Here is an 18,690-nt window from a genome sequence, read left to right as displayed (position 1 = left end):
AAAAAGGGGAAAATGAAAAACCAAAAAAAAACTTATTCATGGCGTCGAGCCTGCCGTGCCAACCTCTACTGGCTGCGAAGCCCCAAAATCGCCCATTTCACCGACCTAACAATCCAATCCACCACCGCGTCAGCATACGCGCCTTTAGGCGCAGCGACTTCGACGGATTCGCCAGGCGCGTGCAGTCCGGCGAGCTGTGGCGCGACGCCTGGAGGAGCGCCAACGACGGCTTCGAGCTCTTCGTGTACGAGACGCGGAAGACGGCGGAGCGGATAGACCGGAGATACGACGTCTCCAGGCGTGCATCGGCCGTGGCGGAGTCCGCCGCCGACCGAGCGCGCGAGCTTGATCGTGAATTTGAAATCACTCAGCGGTGGCGGACGTTTTCGCTGGATTTTAGGAGAAATTTGCCTAGGGTATGTGATTTATTGCAAGTGTTTGTTTATATGATGCAATTTATTGTGCCTCGGTGAATTTGGGATTCTGCGATGAGATTAGGTTTTTAATCGGTAATATCGGTTTTCTGTTCGTTTTTTGCAGTACAGGAAGGAGCTCAATGATTTTCTCGATACTCCATTGGGGAGAAGTTTCGCTGTAAGCATCTTTAACATTATTAGTTTATGTATGTATGTATGTATTTCAAGTTCCAAAAGTTTGGAATTCGAACTATGTAGAACATTAAAGATGAAATATAGTGCTTAGTTTATATTGATTTTGAAGTTAAGGAAGTTAATTTATGCTTGCAACTTGGGATAGTTTGATGAAGTTGGATAATGTTGAGGATGGTGGAGTTTCACATATGGATAAAGCCAGTGTTGTTTTAATCTCATGTTTGTTACTCAGTCTAATGTTATGTATATAGAGGAGATAAGTTGGATTAATTAGAATCAATATGTGTGTGCCTTTGTGGATGTAGAGGAGAGAGATATTAGATGTGTAAAGTCCTTTGCTGGTGTACAAATATTCTGATTTGTGATTGGTGAAAATTTCTCCTTGCAGACACTTTTCTTTATATGGTTTGCCTTGTCGGGATGGCTATTCCGAATTCTGATTTTTGCTACATGGGTGCTTCCATTTGCTGGTCCTCTCTTAATTGGGGCGGTGGCAAATAATCTAGTCATTAAGGTAAACCTTTTGTTCTTTAACTTCCTTGTTTCTTACTTCCTTATTTTAAAGATTAGCTCTACTATTTTCATCCATGGAAACCCTTGAATGACTTATATTCCACATTCATAAGATGTTTCTTCACCATAGTTTGGTAGGTTAGCTGCATTACTGTTATTTCGTTCTTGGACAACCCTAGATGACTGGGATTCCGCATTTTGTGTTCCTCAATTATAATTCGATGTGTTGTATTATGCCGTCTTTAACATTTGAGTACAGAAACACAGTACATGTAAATGAATTTATGGGAGCTACGTGCAAACACTAGATAAACAAAAAAAAAGATACAAGATTCTTATATTGTTGAAGTCTCTATTGTTTAGATAAATTCTTCTTGTTTACAAGTCATCTAAGTTTACTTCTCTTTTTAGATCATAAATCTGTTACTAGAGTGTGAGTTAATTTTGTGATAGAAAGTTTTGCAATGCCTTCCATTCTTATGGTTTGTGATCTCCCTTTGTAATGTTTAGATATTTTTTTGAAACATTTTTGTACTATTTCCTTAGATGATTTTTTCACTTGGTCTGTTCTGTGGCAGGGCGAGTGCCCGGCTTGTAAGAAGCAATTTGTCGGATACAAAAGCCAAACTCTACGATGTGCTAGCTGTGGAAATATTGTCTGGCAACCACAAGGCGACTTCTTCTCAAGAGGCGGTAAGGGTCCTTCCTCGTCAAAATCAAAGTCTCAACCAGATATCATCGATGTTGAATTCGAAGAGAAATGAGCCAGGGCTGTGAGTTTAGCCTAGCACCCTTCATGTGGATATTCTTGAATTTGTTTTCTCTCATAGAAACATAGGAGAACACATGATTTCCTTTTATTAACAGTTTGTGACACTCATTCCCCATACCCTAATCTTTATTCAAGTTGGAGTCTTTTATAGTCTTATAAATATAGCTTTGTTTCCTACTGTTGCAATGTTCATAAATAAGTTGAGTTCCACTAGTTTCGAAGAATGATCTTTTATTCATAGGAGGTGTATTTATCTTATTTATTTTATATCTTGATCCGGCAGCGTCTTCATTATTTATCATGCCTATCGTACCCTATGTTTCGAGTTTCGTGCACTGAGATATTTGATAGCGTTGATGGTATGCCCACCTGCAAACTGTGACTATTATTTCATTCAGCATGTCTTGTTAAACATAGTGATGATCTGACACCATTCTCATTGAGCATGTCTAGTACATAGTGATGATATGACACCATTCTCATTGCTTGATTCAATAAAAAGTTGATGAAAAAAGGGTGAAAATTACATTTTGTTATAACTTTTATGTCCATAATTCACAAAATTGCTATAGTGATGATCTGAATGTTTCTGGTTAATGAAAGTACAACATATCACCTGATCATCGTACAACTGCTTGGACTGCGTTAGTCTGTCTGCAGCAGCACAAGCATTCGAGCACTCTGGAGCAGAAACTGGTGCTCGTTTGCATTTCCGTCATCTCAACCAGCTCTCTGAACTTAGCCTTCTCGCTGAGTTCCTCGAACGAGTGAACCAGGTTCTGAAGCCTGGCAACGAACTCGATCAACAAAGAGGTGAAATTCGCGAGAGACAATGCACTCGCGCTTTCATATGTGCGGACCTCACGCTCATTGAGGATGGAATCACCGATCAGAGAGAGGCGTGAAGGCCACATGGTCTGCTGCTTGAGGACGTCCTCTCCAGAACCCAGTTCGGATTGGGAGAAGTTGTTGATGCTTCGGTTTGCAGTAAATGCATCGTAGTTGCGAAGTGTCTGAGTCGACTGCTGGTTGATTGAGCTGAGAGACTTGATCAAGAATGGCTTGTTTTCATTCTCTTTCATTTCGCGGATCTTTTCTGGGTCGAGATTTTCAGGGCGTCTGTCGCTCTCCCAGCTCTCCGCGTTCACCAAAAGGTACGATTTCTGGTCAATCATCATCTGCAGATTCTCCGCAGCATCGTGAATAGCTTCGAGAGGGTCCTCCGTGTCTAGTTTCTCCATCTTTTCGACTTTTTCACTAAGCATTGTGAGAACTTTGGCTCCTTCGGTGCCGACTCTCTGAATTCCATCCTTAAATACCTGCCTTAGTTCAGAAGGTGCCTGAAATCGAAAGATAATATTATGATTGCTAGTAACATTCTGCTGAATGATCAATAACTCAGATATAAATGCAATTTTTTCATATGATTTGTGACTGCACATTTAATGTAAAGATATGTATGTAGATGATCAAGATCATGCCATTTCCCTTTCATTCTTAGTCTATTAGTAGAGAGAGCTTATTTAGTCTATAAAACCGCACACTACTCAACCGATGTGGGTCACTAAAATCCGTAACAGTTGACCTCTCTCATTGGCCACGGCTTCTTTTTACCAGCCAAGGCCACCACTCTGAGTTGGCTCCCATACGATCTCATTGGTCACCACTCCGAGTCGTTCATTGTTGTTAAATACTACCAAATACGAGAACTCATCCCAAAAGAGATGTTTGTGTGATAGAGTTCATTTGGTCTATAAACCTCACAACAATTCTCTTACATAACTAATGTGTGACGATGGAGTCCAAGATCAAAATTAGAGTCACTTTGAAAATGTGTAAACTCTTACCAAAATTGGGTGGTAGAAGCAGTCAAGCCGTAATATTAGTTTTCTAAAACCAACAAAAAGGTAAGAGAAACATTTTCGTGCCTCAAAAGCTTCTCTAAAGACTCTTACACCAACCTTAACTTAAAACTAGAAAAACTTATAAACAAACAACAATTTCAAGGCTTACAAACTAAAATACCTGTATTTCCGAAAGAATACACCCGTGCATTGCCATCACCATGAAAGCACAGTGCCTCAGAGCGCCACTGACCTTCACGTATTCGCCCCAAGGATAGTTCAACATTCTATAACGTCCGTGAGGCGGCTCCCAGACAGCAAAGCTCAACTGTAAAATAGACAGTTTCAATCAACATTTTATCCCCAACCCATTAAACGAAAGATTGTTCCGTATAGAGCATGAGAGGAAGTGAATAGGTCCACGACCAACAGCGATCCACCTCGTTTGGGCTTTCATATAGTTTATATTTAGGCTGAACTCTCATTGTAAATTATATCCGAAATTATAAAGTAAAATCGTTAGCGTGGCATCACCCCCGGACTATACACATCGTATCGAACATGGTAAACTATTCGTGTGTTTATCGCTTTTATATTCGTGTTTATTTCCTAACAAAGAGAAGATTCATACCAGAGTCTCCTCTTGGCTAGTGGACTCCACAGCAGTTCGATATCCCTTGTAAAGAGGATCATCCGAAGCCTGGTAGATCAGAATCTTCGATGGTATTCTTTCGTACTCGACACACTGCAAGTACATATTGATACAACCTAGAAACAATCAAACAAACGCAACGTAAGACACGATTAAATCTGATGACTTCTGCATAAGAGACGATCTTCACCTTCCAAAGACGTGGCGACCCCTTTAAAGTTCTTCACGACCAGCTTGTGCAAATCCTCGCCGGACCAAATGGGGAAAATGCACACATTCATGACTAAGCAGACACCAGCACCGACTGCGATCAGCACCAGTCTGGAAACAGCGGTCTGAAGAAACTCCGACGAATCAGACACCAGCACGATGCAGAATGTCAGCATGAAGACACGGAATCCATATTCGTACTGCTTCACGGCCGGGTGCAGCTTCAGATAACTAGACAAGGACCCTGAGGTCCACACACGCATAAATCATCAATTTCAGACACAAAAACAGAGCTTCTTTTCATTAGATCTAACTTTCTCAGAACTAGTTTGATGTAAGACACAAACTGACCATACTTGTGCATAAATCATCAATCATCGTCAATTTCAGACACGAAAAACAGAGATTTGCTGCTACTTTTCATTAGATCCAACCTTTTCAAAGTTAGTCTGATCATCGAATATTCAAATTGACAATACTTGTGCATAAAAATTACTAATGTTTCAAGAAACCGACCCGCGATAAAAATACTGATGACAACGACGACTTCATGAAATTCTCCAGCAAGCTTTGCCAATTCTGCAATCCCTAAAGATAGTGCACCAGCCGAGAGGGTCCCCAATGCTCGATTAAACCCTTTGCTCAAAGTAGCTCCTACGGAATCAGAATCACACAATCCGTTAGTATTGGCAAACTAAACGAACAAATATATATCAACATAAATTTGCTCAAATTTGGCAGAGGACTGGTGCAAAGCTTCACACTACTCTATCAATTACCAAAGAAATCAAACATCCAAACAAAGTCAAGTGATCAAAATTGAGAATTTCACCTATGCTAAACTCAAAGACAACTACAACAATCGATTACAATCAAAACAAAATCATAACACCCCTTCACAAGTGATCAAAATTGTTGAGTTTTACCTATGATGAACTCGAAAACAACTACTACAACAGTAAGAATGGTTACTCTATCAATTACTACCATAGAAATAGAACACAAACACACCTAAATCCAAAACAAAATCACCACACCATTTCCAACTGATCAAATTGCTGAGTTTGACCTATACTGAACTCGAAAACAACTACTCCCTTAATCCCAACAAAGATGACTACTTTTTTCTCTAAGCACACTCCTCCTACTTTATTCATCTCCATTAACACACAAAACAATACCAATTAGCAAAGAGATCCAACACAAATCAAGCGATCAAAATCAAGAAATCTGACCTATGCTGAACTCAAAGACAACCACAACAGTAAGAACGGCCCAAATGGAATGCTTGGTGATATAAGTGGAGGGCTCTTTAAAAAAGATGAGCAGCGAAACGAGGGACAAAGCGCAGCCCATTTTAGCAGCAAACATGGCCTTCCTGGGATCCGATCTCCCCATCTCATACGCGCTCACCGCAATCTCCTCGAGTCTCTTCCACCACCGCGACAGGCTCTCCCCCATCACTCGGAACACCCAGTGGAAGCAGCCCTCGTGCCGCACGTAGTACCCCTCCGATTCCGCCTCCGAGTAGTACTTCCGAGACAGCAGCCGCTCTCTCCCTCTCTCCACCAAGCTCTGCCGCAGAGACCCCAAATTCGCCATGTTTTTGGCTGCCACAACTCGGATTTTGGTGTGCCGTTTTTATTATTGAGCTTTTTGGGTGGCGGATTTTTTAATTGGGATTGTGAGGATCTTGATGTTGGAAAGGGCTGTGAATTTTTGCTTTTTTTGCTCGAGAAGATGAATGTTGTAATGATTCTTTTGTGTTTGGGTAATAATAAAAGGAATCAATGATATTCACACAAGAAGAGAGGGAGTCAACTTAAATATCTATCTGGTTTGTACTTGGATTAGTATTATTTTGCGATTCATAAATTTTAATAATAAAATTGAAAAAATAATAGAGGGAGAAATAGATTGAAGTATTATTATATTTATGAGTAAAGGCCAAAATTGGTCCTGAACATATAGTCATTTTACGATTTTGGTCCTAAACATTATCTTTTGGATTTTTTGGTCCTGCACATATGGACATTTGATCATTTTGGTCCTCCGTCAATATTTCCGTTAAAAACTAACGGTCAACATTATCTTTTGGATTTTTTGGTCCTGCACATATGGACATTTGATCATTTTGGTCCTGCACATATGGAATTTTGATCATTTTGGTCCTCCGTCAATATTTTCGTTAAAAACTAACGGTCAACGGCCGATTTTTGACTAAAACAATGGGTTGGGTCGGGTCGTGTTTGGGTCGGGTTTGGGTTATACGTTAAGAAAAAAATAATCTTTTCTTAAAATCTAAGCATAATATTTTCGTTAAAATCTAAGCATAATATTCTTAAAAAATTAATTAATATTTTTTAATTAATAAAATTAAAGTATAGTATTTTTAATTAATTTTTTCATGAATTTGAAGAAAATATTATGCTTAGATTTTATTAAAAATAATTTTTTAATTATTTAATTTTATTATATAGATTTAATATTAATATACTTTAATTTTATTTTAATGATTATTAATTATTTAATTTTATTAAAAAATGATTATTTTAATTTGGTAATTTTTTATTTTATTGTGTAATATCATGTTTAAATCGTATAATAACATCATGTTTTAGTTGTTATAATATTTTTAATCAACAAAAATAACTAAAAATTAAAGTTTTATAATTTTTTAATTAATAAAAAATAATTATTTTTTTTCTTAACGTGTAACCCAAACCCGACCCAAACACGACCCGACCCAAACACGACCCGACCCAACCCATTGTTTTAGTCAAAAATCGGCCGTTGACCGTTAGTTTTTAACGAAAATGTTGACGGAGGAGGACCAAAATGATCAAAATTCCATATGTGCAGGACCAAAATGATCAAATATCCATATGTGCAGGACCAAAAAATCCAAAAGATAATGTTGACCGTTAGTTTTTAACGAAAATGTTGACGGGGGACCAAAATGATCAAATTTTCATATGTGCATGACCAAAATGATCAAATGTCCATATGTGCAGGACAAAAAAATCCAAAAGATAATGTTTAGGACCAAAATCGTAAAATGACTATATGTTCAGGACCAATTTTGGCCTTTACTCTATATTTATATAAGAAAGCAGAGTTAGGAATACTTGAAAAGTGGTCGATCGTGTTACCAAATATGAAAAGGGGTCGATCTTTGTAAACGAATTAAAATATTATTATATTGATGACAAGATGAGAATAGAATAATTTCACGTTTTTATATACCTTTATATTTATAAAATTACTACTTCTCTTTTTACAAATTTGGTTTTTGTTACATCACATACTCCACATTAAATTTCACTTTTTGTCTTCAAGAAGTGGTTCTTTTGTTTTAGGAGGAAGGGAATTCATAAAAAGGGAAGGGAGTCAGCTGAGATATACTCCATCCTCCGTCCCTGAAAATTTATCCCAATTTACCATTTCGGTCCGTCCCTGAAAATTTGTCACACTTCAAACTTACTAAAAATGGACATATCTTTATACTCCTCCATATACACGATATTTACACTCTGACCCACCCTTTCACCACCCTCATCACTCCCACCGCCTCCCCTCCCTAAACACTCCCTCCTTCAATGATGTGCAACCACCCACCGCCGCCTTCAATTCAATTCAACCACCCCACCGCCTCCATCACCGGCAACCCTAGCATCAATCTCTCTATCTCTCCTCCATCTCTGTTTTTTCACTCTTCCACTTCCCCTCCGATTTCGCGACCTGCTCTACCACGAAGTGGAGCAGCGTGGTCTTGCCGTCGGCGCTCTTCACGTCGGAGAGCCTCCGCAGTGATGTGAGATTGAATCCCTGCGCGTTTCCCCAATTCGTGCTGGTGTTCAATCGATTTCCTGCTTTGAGGATCGCTTCGAGGAATTTGAAGAAGACGCCGCCGCTACGGAGCTCGTTGCAGCCTAGCTCGCAGGTCTGCAGCGACTCCTTGAGATGGAGAATCTCCGGCTCGTAGCTTTCTCGGAAGAGCATGGCGTTGAATCGGACGAAAAATGATGGGATTGCTCGTAGAATGTGGTGGAGGAAGGCCTCCGCGTCGGCGAGTTTAGCTGAATCGCCGGTGAATTGGAGGATTTTGGTGGTTTCCTCTTGTGTTGGGCAGATTTTGGTCAGTTTCTCTAGGGTTTCGGCGTTGAGGCCTCTTCCCTCCATGGCTGCTTCCACGATTTCTCTGCGTGAGATTTGCAGAGATTTGATGACGATTGCTGTGTTTTGAGATTTTCTCGGATGGAGAATGAATGTTTGTGTTGATGGAGCTGCAATTGAGCTTGAGTTCTTGTTTCTCTCACTTGGTTTCTGAATAAAAGAATAGCACGTGGGACCCAAACTCCACTACACTCCTTCATTTAATACAAAGTCAAACTACTCCTTAAAATCCGTGCCCGGTCAAACCGGGACGAATTTTGGGGGACAGAGGGAGTATGTCTTTGTGTATAAATTTATAATATTCGATTAAATGAAGATATAATAGTCATTTAAATTATATGGAGTAAAATTAGTCAGTTAAATCACAAGTTTGATTTTTCTCAATTATTTGATTCGTGCTGTATTTATTTCTTTAATATTATTCATGAAATATTACTACCATATTATTCATGAAATATTACTACCAAATAAAATGTTTAATATGCTATATCTATATGGTATTGTACAATTTAAGAATAGTTTAGTGACTATGAATACATTAATATAAAAATGCCTTTATGAAACTTTTGAAAATTAAATAATAAAATATATCAATATCTTATACATAGTACTATTTATTATGTCCAATACAATTACTATCTATGTCCATCATATAGATATGTTGGAAAAAGACATCATAGTTCATACAGATTTAAGTTGGTCAAAAACATGACAGCAATTCATTTACATTTTATATCATTAACCCAATTTTTTGAATAATCAAATGACGAAAGATCTCACTGAATTAGAAACTGTTAATTAAAGACGTCACGTAACTTTATAAAATCATAAAAACAGCCAATATTCGGAAATAGTACTTTTTAATTGAAAGTCACAGCTAAAGCCTAAAGCTAATTAAAACTTTACCAAATTATTTAAAAGTTTCAACTAGGCACGACTAATATACAGGAAAATTATCAAATTAAGCCTGCAATATAGTAATTAGTTGGCCACATTTGTTCTAATCATAGACAAATCATAAACATGACAACCACATAAAATAATAACATGACAACCAGATAAAATAATAACATGACAATAATATTAATAATTATAATTGTAATAATAACTAAATATTCTAAAATAGTCAGAAAACAGAGAGACATGCCTACACGTTGTGTGTCTGTGTCAAAAAGTAATGCTTGATAGTGTCAAAATGCAAAAAACTTTCAAAGATATAGTAATAAATATAAGCAAAAATGCAAATCCAACAATTAGTTTGAGTTTGCCTGGTAACACTCTCACTCTAATGTGTGATTTACTTCTTTTCTTCCTTCTCGGCCTCGGCCGCCCTCTTGGCCCTAACACCTACATGGCGGGCATTAGTCCTCTCGAGACGCAGCTTGTCATATGCCCTGAACGATTTCATCTCTTCCGTGACCTTAACAAGATCCATAGCCGGCTTCTCGCTAACAATAGGCATGTAAGCTCCGGAAACTTGTGTGGCTGTAGCCAGCTCCTCGGGAGTAGAGTCACCCGCCTGAAAGAGGAAATTGTGTGATTGAGACAGAATGCAAATGCTAGGGACAAAAGGCTCATTCATTCAACTATTCAAGGGCTAATTTTACCTTGAATTTGCGAACACGTCTTGGGAAGACAACGAGCTTGGCCTTAAATGTCTTCAGTCTCTGAACATTAGTTTGGAAGCCCTCCAATGAACTGTTTCTACGTCGGTGATCAACAGAGATGCCGACAGTTGGTGCGAGTTTCTTAGGGATACCAGCAGCCTGTTTGATAAATATAGCAATAGCAAATTTAGAAAACTAAAAAAGCCGATCTCATTACTATGAATGCAACTGGAAATCTTGTTAGAATGATAGAATTAAACACATTTTGATGCTCAAATCCTGATCTGATAGCAATATATGCAGAGGATATTATCAAACAGAGTTAATTAGATAGAGAATCGAGCTACGGATAGTTCACCTTAAGCTCCTCAAGAGAGAATCCTCTGCCAGCTCTGACTTTCATGTTGTACTTCAGAGTCTGCCCGCGGACAACGGGACGAAGTGGTCCAGCAGTAGGTCTGGGGAAGATCTTAACAGCTTTCTCTTGTCGCGCTGAAAACGGAACATATCAGTCAAGAGCCAAGCATAGGATACAAGACGACAACATGGATCAGTCAAATAAATATTGTAACACACGGATTTGCCCAAATCAGTTGATTAAAAAAGATTGACGACACGACAAGATGAAATGTTTACCGGTTCTTCTCCTGGCCTTTCGGGCAGGCTGGTTAAACCATGTTTTCACATAGTTTTGCCAGTGCTTCTTGAAGTGCCCATTTGGGATGACATTGTTATGCTTCATGATTTGCCTAAAGCAAACAAGAAAAGACTTAGATTAAAACCACTGTCTTAGAGATTAATCGAAACTAGTACATTCATACCAACTCAACAAGATTAAAGAAAATTATAAGAATAAAATAATTTCTACTCCCAAGTCTCAACATTACAACTTCAACAACCCCAATTAGCTAATGATTTCAATGATATAATCAATGAATGCATACTCATACTATAGAATTAATCCAGCAAAATTAAGCATATAATGAAACAAAATCATCAAAACACAAATCAGTAACATTCTTAGCAAAGAGTGATCTTCAGCTGAGTAAAGCAAAGCACTGCCAAGTAGGATTCATTAAGCATATAATGGTTTCATAATTCCAAAACTAAGCATAAATCAGCCAATGAACAAACAATAACACTTTATCAAAAAATGCTATTTCAGAAACATGAGCAACTAAAAAATCTTAGTCTTACGGCAACAGATCGCCTTCAAATTGGCTACAAACCCTCAAAACATAAACAGAGAGAACAAATCCCTTCAAATTCAACTAAACTCAAGCCCCAGACATATAACCCTAAACCCTAAATACAGAGCAATTTAGACACGTTAATCTGGAATTTGGGCATTTCATCCCAATAGATTCAGCGGAAACATGTGCACAAATAAATGCAACAGCTAAGATGACAAATTGGACTTACGGCGGCGAGAGGTGGCGGAGTGGAGCTCTGCTGGTAGATTAAAATGGCGACTGCGGTGATAATTCCACTCCGCTGGCGACTGCGGTGATAATTCCACTCCGCTGGTAGATTAAAATGGCGACTGCGGTGATAATAAAATGTGGATACATCAAAACAAAACCCTACATCGTAAACTATTGGGCTGAATTGTTGGGCTTTTGAGAAGGCCCAATGATATTTAACTAATGGACTATTTGGGCCGATTAACAGTCACAAGAGTCCATATTCTTATTTGGGCCGATTAAAAGCAATATTTGAAGTTGTGGGGGTTAACTGTTCAGTTCAAAATTAGCTTTAAAAATTTAGAGCAAAGCGAAAAACACTAATTAATCCTAATTAAAAAATTAGTAAATTGAATAATAATAAAATAATTTTGTGTGTTGATATCCGATCGTATTACCCAATACCCAGTCCTATAGTATTTTATTATATGATCAAATATCTCATTTTTTTACGGGCATTGATTGGATTCTGACATAATATAGCTTTATTTTAAATAGTTTTAGAGGATATAGTTACGTACTTACGTTATTATTTAAATTTTTGCTATTTTTATTTGTGTAGTAACTCGTTGTATTAACATTTTAAAATTTTGTTGTTTTTATTTGTGTGGTAACTCGTTGTATTAACATTTTGCATTTTATAGTCTACTGATGTGTTTATATATTACTCGCTATATTGTATAGTAGTGGAAGCATTTTTTTTCCGCCACGGATATTAAGAAAAATTGTGTTAAATGAATTAAGTAAAGAAATAATAAAGTGGAAAATGAAAAAGGTGAAAAGTGAAAATGAATAAAGTAAAACAGAGTAAAGTAAGTAAAAAAGAAATGTGTTGACTAAAAAAAATAACTACACTATTATGAAATATACCAAAATGATAAAATGAATTCATTCCGATTGTTTATCGTTAAATTTAACACTTGTCTTTTAAAGTTATACCTACAGACATAGTGCTGTCAGTGCTTTATTGAATACAAATTGCAATAATAGTATTTCGTAATTCGAGAGGATAAATAAGTAAGAATATTATTAAATGTCATAACGCATTATATCTAATGTAATATTACCGATAATAAATATCATAGGGGAAAATAGTGAAGTTAGAGAAATAAATATATATTGGTCAAATTTAATACTGCATCTAGTTCGGTTTCGATCGATTAATAGACTAATTGACAATCACACCAGTTCAGTTCCAATTTATCATAATCATTCAATTTATCCTACACCATAATCAATTACTCTAAATACAAAATTAAATAATATAATTAATTAATAGGAAGGACATTGCTAATTAATTCATAAATTATTACTAAAGACGACATTGTTTTGTTCCTATTTTATGAATTTTGCGTGATCATATAAAAATAATCCCTTTTTCTATTTTTTAAAATTTTATCATAATATTTTAATTTATCATATAACATAATCTATTAAACTAAACACACAATTAAGTAATATAATTAATCCATAGGAAGGAGGAAGGACACTGTTGTAATTCACAATTTATTAAGAATGGCATTGTCAATTAAAGAGATTACTAATTAGAGAGATTATGACACTGATGCGCATTCAATTAATTCACAAATGATTACTTAAGTATAATCTAGAAAACCAATAAATAAATACTCCCTCTATCCGTGAATAGGAGTCCCGTTTTTCTATTTTAGTCCGTTCGCGAATAGGAGTCCCGGTTCACTTTTATCATAAATGGTAATAGGGTCCCACCTTTCACTAACTCATTTCACTAACATTTCATTTAAAACTAATATATTCAAATGGGACCCTATTACCATTTATGATAAAAGTGATTCACAATTCAATTAAAGAGATTACTAATTAGAGAGATTATGACACTGATGCGCATTCAATTAATTCACAAATGATTACTTAAGTATAATCTAGAAAACCAATAAATAAATACTCCCTCTATCCGTGAATAGGAGTCCCGTTTTTCTATTTTAGTCCGTCCGCGAATAGGAGTCCCGGTTCACTTTTATCATAAATGGTAATAGGGTCCCACCTTTCACTAACTCATTTCACTAATATTTCATTTAAAACTAATATATTCAAATGGGACCCTATTACCATTTATGATAAAAGTGATTCACAATTCAATTAAAGAGATTACTAATTAGAGAGATTATGACACTGATGCGCATTCAATTAATTCACAAATGATTACTTAAGTATAATCTAGAAAACCAATAAATAAATACTCCCTCTATCCGTGAATAGGAGTCCCGTTTTTCTATTTTAGTCCGTCCGCGAATAGGAGTTCCGATTCACTTTTATCATAAATGGTAATAGGGTCCCACCTTTCACTAACTCATTTCACTCACTGTTGTAATTCACAATTTATTAAGAATGGCATTGTCAATTAAATAGATTACTAATTAGAGAGATTATGACACTGATGCGCATTCAATTAATTCACAAATGATTACTTAAGTATAATCTAGAAAACCAATAAATAAATACTCCCTCTATCCGTGAATAGGAGTCCCGTTTTTCTATTTTAGTCCGTCCGCGAATAGGAGTCTCGGTTCACTTTTATCATAAATGGTAATAGGATTCCACCTTTCACTAACTCATTTCACTCACATTTCATTTAAAACTAATATATTCAAGTGGGACCCCTATTCCACTAACTTTTTTTCCACCCACTTTTCTTACCATTTCTTAAAACCCGTGCCGCCCATAAATGGGACTCCTAATGGCGGAGGGGGTACTATCTAACACTAGCTTCTCTCCCACAAAATTCAAATTTCAAACTTTCAACGGTCATTTTCGACGAGGGTTTCCAACTATCAAATTCAACCCTACATTTCTCTACCCCACCGCACACTATATATACCGACGCTCCTCTCTCCTTTCTCATTCATTGCTGCGCCTTCATCCGCAGTCCAAGCTAGCTGCTCAAGGAATACGTTAATCGTAATTCTTACTCTTCGAAGCAATGGATTTCCACGGCCTTACAAGGAGAGAGCTGCAGGCGTTCTGCAAGAGGAATAAAATCCCAGCCAACATGACCAATGCTGCCATGGCCGACGCTCTCAGTGCTCTCGAGATCGTAAGCTCATTTCCTCAATTTTTCGATTTTAATTTCGTTTTTTCAATGGTAGAGTTTAGGATCGAGGCGGTATGAACATATCTAGCTGCAATCATGTTCGTTTCACTCTAGTTAATCAAACGCTTTATTGTTGATTCGCTGATAAATGATGTGACGCTCTCAAAGCTCTCCTGCTCACGTGAGCTAATTTCCAGAATTTGTGGGTTTTAGTTTCGTTTTTTCAATTAGCTCATTGGTAGAGATTAGGATCGAGGCTGTATGAACAGATCTAGCTGCAGTCATGTTCGTTTCACTCTAGTTAATCAAACGCTTTTTGGTTGATTCGCTGATAAATGCTGTGACGCTCTCAAAGCGCTCCTGCTCACGTGAACTAATTTCCAGAATTTGTGGTTTTTAATTTCGTTTTTTCAATTAGCTCATTGGTAGAGACAAGGATCGAGGCTGTATGAACAGATCTAGCTGAAATGATGATCGTTTCGCTCCAGTTAATCAGCTATTTATTGTTTGACTGGCTAATAATTGATGTGACGCTCTCAAAGCTCTCCAGATCGTGATCTCATTTCCTGAATTTTTTCTCAATTACTTATTGGAAGAGATAAGGATCTAAGCTGTATGAACTGATGAGCATATCCATCTGCAAACATGTTCGTTTCACTCTAGTTCATTTAATCGGCTAACTTTATCTATTTGCTCTGCCATTTCATTTATATGCGTGCGAGATGGTTTTATAGTTTTAACTTTGAACTCATTTTGCTGAACTTCTTCGAACGCCTAATTGGTTGTCAAAGATCTGCATATTATAGAAGGTTTTATTTGATTTTTTAGCATATAAACGGCGAGGTGATAATGATTAGAAGATCTAATCTGATTTCAGAAATTTAATTAGCTTTGTTGCTCGAGAAATTTCTGCTGGAATCTGGGTTTATTCAACTGAACTTCTTGGAACACTCGATAGATTGTCAAGGAGCTGCATACTTCAGAATATTTTATTTGGTGATTATGAGATCTAATCGAATTTGAGAAACTTAACTAGCTATGGTGTTGCTTTATTCTGCTGTAATTCAGTATCCACTTTGTTGCTCAAGAAATTATTCTGATTTTGATTTACAGGTTGAAGGCATTGAGGATTTTATGAAGACATCTCAATCAGAAAGCACACAATCATCCATTGAGCTACAAGACAGCTTGGAGGTAACATCTCCATATGTTCCTCCAACTGGTGGCCGGAGCACACGACGGAGAAATGTCTCCAACGCCGAACCTTTGGTAATGACCACGGCTCGACGAACTACCCGGAAAACTGCTGTCAAAGCGCAGGCCGATGCAATGGAAACTCCGGCAGTGGCGGCCCAGGCTAGCCGAAGGAGGGTCCAGATTGCCCCAACGTGTCTTGAACTGGATTCGCAGTTGGAGAAATGCGTGGAACAGAAGAAGGATGCTTTGATGACCCCTGCTGCAGTGGGGGCTACTAGCCGGAGAAGAAGGGCCGAGGAGACAGAGAAGAAGGTGTACAGCACACGACGATCGGCCAGGTTGGCAGTGAAAAGTATGCCATTGTTGAGTGGAGAAACTGAGCTTTCTAAAGAGGAATTGTTTGCTAAAGATTCTGAAGACCAGGAGGTGAATCAGAAAGAAGTGTCAGGAGTTACTGGTATATTTCTGTTCTGATTCTTTGTTTTTATTTATTGCATGTTTGTTTGCAATGATTAATGATCAAGCTGTAATTTTTCAGTTGAAAATGTGGAGGAGGATAAAGAAAAATCTGAGCTTTCCAATCACGAATTATGTTCTAGAGATTGTGAAGATCAGGAGGTGAATCTGAAAGAACTGTCAGGAATTACTGGTATATTTCTTTTCTGATTCTTTGTTTTTTTTGATTGTTTATTTCATATGTTTGTTTGCTGTGGAATGGTGAATGATTATGGTGTAATTTCTCAGGTGCTGATCCAGTTAAAAATATGGATGAGGATAAAGAAAAGTCTGAGCTTTCCAATGATGAATTATCTGCTAAAGATTGTGAAGATCAGAAGGTGAATCAGAAAGAAGACCACAATGAACTGTCAGGAATTACTGGTACATTTTCTTTCTTTTCAGTTACTCCCTCCATCCACGATTACAAGTGCCATTTTTTCCAACATGAGTTTTAAAATGTAGTTGAAAAAGTTAGTTGGATGCGAGTCTCACTTTTATAATAAAATAAAATGAGTGAAATATGACTTCTATTAGCATTTGAAATGGCAAAAATGGACTCATATTGCCGGACAGAGAGAGTGTTTCATATGTTTGCTTGTTTGTTGTGCACTGATTAGTTATCTAAGCCGTAAATTTTCAGGTGCTGATGCAGTTGAAAATATGGAGGAGGGTAAAGAAAATTCTGAAAAGGATATAACCATGGGAGAAGTAGAAAAGGGCACTGATTTTGTAGTGGAAGTTCAACATAATGAAAAGATATGTGATAACGCAGAATATCCTGCTGATGAAGACACAGAATTGGAAGTTCAACAAAGTGAAGGTATGTTTTCATTTGAATTGTGCTTCTTTCATGGGCTGAATGCCTGAATTGAATTTCAATTTATTTAAATGAAAAATCTGATACAGGCTGTGTCGATGCCCCCAAATGTGAAAATGAAGAAGTCACAGTTGAGAACTCAAAACAAGTTGAAGATATTGAGACCGATGCAGGATCTGAAGACGAGGCTGTGGAGTTTGAAAGCAAATGTGAAACTGAATTCACAGTTGAGAACTCAAAAGAAGTAGAAGATATTGAGACCGAAGCTGGATCTGAAGAAGAGGCTGCTGAGTTTGAAAGCAAATGTGAAACTGAATTCACAGTTGAGAACTCAAAAGAAGTAGAAAATATTGAGATAGATGCAGGATGTGAAGAAGAGACTACTGAGTTTGAAAGCAAATGTGAAACTGAAGTCACGGTTGAGAAGTTGAACGAAGTAGATGATGATGAGACAGATGCAGGATCTGAAGATGATGCTGCTGAGTTTGAAAGCAAAGGTAAAATAAAGATAATTCTTTACGTTGTTATAATGATGAGTTTAACACCTTTTGATTCTAAGACAATAATGTTGAGCTTTTGATTTTGCAGTGGTAGTGTCTGATGATGATGAGGTTGAGGTAGAGTGTGAAGATGATCATGACTTGAATGTGACATTAGGTAAACTCACAGAGATGAGACTGGAACAAGAAGTTGATTTTGGTATTCATGAAGAGACGAAGAAGACTGAAACTGAAACTGTTCAAGTCGAAGAAAGTGAAAAAACGGAGCTCAAGAAGGCAGAAACGGAAACTATGGAGGTTGAAGAAACTGTTGCTGTCCAAGCAGATGACACGAACAAGGCAGGGAAAGACAAAGTGCGTCCTTTCAAAGATGAGAGCTTGAGAAAGCTCTCCAAGATGTTGAAGGAGAAGCTGCAGATATCGAGTAAACGATCAAGCAACGAGGTCAGCCAGAGAGCAGCTTTGCAAGAGCTGCCTGAGAACACATTGATTGGAAAGCGAAAAAACCTTTGATGAAGAGAGTTTTGATGGAGTTGTGAGGATAGAAGAAGAGAAGTGATTATTTGAGTTGAGAGTTTTGATATTTCATCAATCTGTAACACTCTACTGTTGTGGTTCTTGTGTTGAGGCAAGTTTTTGATATTTGGAAGAGTGAGTGAATGAAGTTTAAGCTTTATTTTACTAAATAACATGATACCAGTTTTCTCCTTAATTTAAGGTCCAAATTTTACATTTTCTTGTGATTTAATAATAGTATGTT

The 18,690-nt window shown here is 37.2% G+C and overlaps 4 protein-coding genes across 5 annotated transcripts; 2 read left to right on the top strand and 2 right to left on the bottom strand.

Moving 5' to 3' along the window:
- LOC121801980 lies at positions 1-2,120 on the top strand. The gene is made up of 4 exons (XM_042201470.1): positions 1-416; positions 541-594; positions 1,000-1,125; positions 1,703-2,120. The coding sequence occupies exons 1-4, from the start codon at positions 39-41 to the stop codon at positions 1,886-1,888; spliced, it is 744 nt and encodes a 247-aa protein (XP_042057404.1). The 5' UTR covers positions 1-38; the 3' UTR covers positions 1,889-2,120.
- Positions 2,121-2,378: 258 nt separating this feature from the next.
- On the bottom strand, positions 2,379-6,388 carry LOC121801979 (aluminum-activated malate transporter 4-like). Its single transcript, XM_042201468.1, has 6 exons — positions 5,838-6,388; positions 5,119-5,256; positions 4,583-4,846; positions 4,372-4,508; positions 3,922-4,068; positions 2,379-3,236 (listed from the first exon to the last, which is right to left on the bottom strand). Exons 1-6 carry the CDS (start codon positions 6,202-6,204, stop codon positions 2,517-2,519), a joined length of 1,773 nt encoding a protein of 590 aa, XP_042057402.1. The 5' UTR covers positions 6,205-6,388; the 3' UTR covers positions 2,379-2,516.
- Positions 6,389-9,837: 3,449 nt separating this feature from the next.
- LOC121802023 (60S ribosomal protein L13-1-like) lies at positions 9,838-11,927 on the bottom strand. Its single transcript, XM_042201551.1, has 5 exons — positions 11,808-11,927; positions 11,022-11,134; positions 10,744-10,877; positions 10,386-10,544; positions 9,838-10,297 (listed from the first exon to the last, which is right to left on the bottom strand). The coding sequence occupies exons 2-5, from the start codon at positions 11,125-11,127 to the stop codon at positions 10,076-10,078; spliced, it is 621 nt and encodes a 206-aa protein (XP_042057485.1). The 5' UTR covers positions 11,128-11,134; positions 11,808-11,927; the 3' UTR covers positions 9,838-10,075.
- Positions 11,928-14,713: 2,786 nt separating this feature from the next.
- On the top strand, positions 14,714-18,616 carry LOC121802164 (glutamic acid-rich protein-like). Of its 2 annotated transcripts, XM_042201750.1 has the most exons (7): positions 14,715-14,921; positions 16,032-16,572; positions 16,654-16,764; positions 16,860-16,994; positions 17,254-17,433; positions 17,520-17,927; positions 18,019-18,616. In XM_042201750.1, the coding sequence occupies exons 1-7, from the start codon at positions 14,808-14,810 to the stop codon at positions 18,441-18,443; spliced, it is 1,914 nt and encodes a 637-aa protein (XP_042057684.1). In that variant the 5' UTR covers positions 14,715-14,807; the 3' UTR covers positions 18,444-18,616. The 2 variants fall into 2 exon arrangements, with proteins under 2 accessions (XP_042057685.1, XP_042057684.1); XM_042201751.1 differs by lacking the exon at positions 16,860-16,994 and having other exon boundaries at positions 14,714-14,921.
- The last annotated feature ends 74 nt before the right edge of the window (positions 18,617-18,690 follow it).

This window comes from Salvia splendens, chromosome 5, assembly GCF_004379255.2.
Source record: "Salvia splendens isolate huo1 chromosome 5, SspV2, whole genome shotgun sequence".
Taxonomy (NCBI): Eukaryota; Viridiplantae; Streptophyta; class Magnoliopsida; order Lamiales; family Lamiaceae; genus Salvia; species Salvia splendens.
This window is presented reverse-complemented; position numbering and strand designations above follow the sequence as displayed.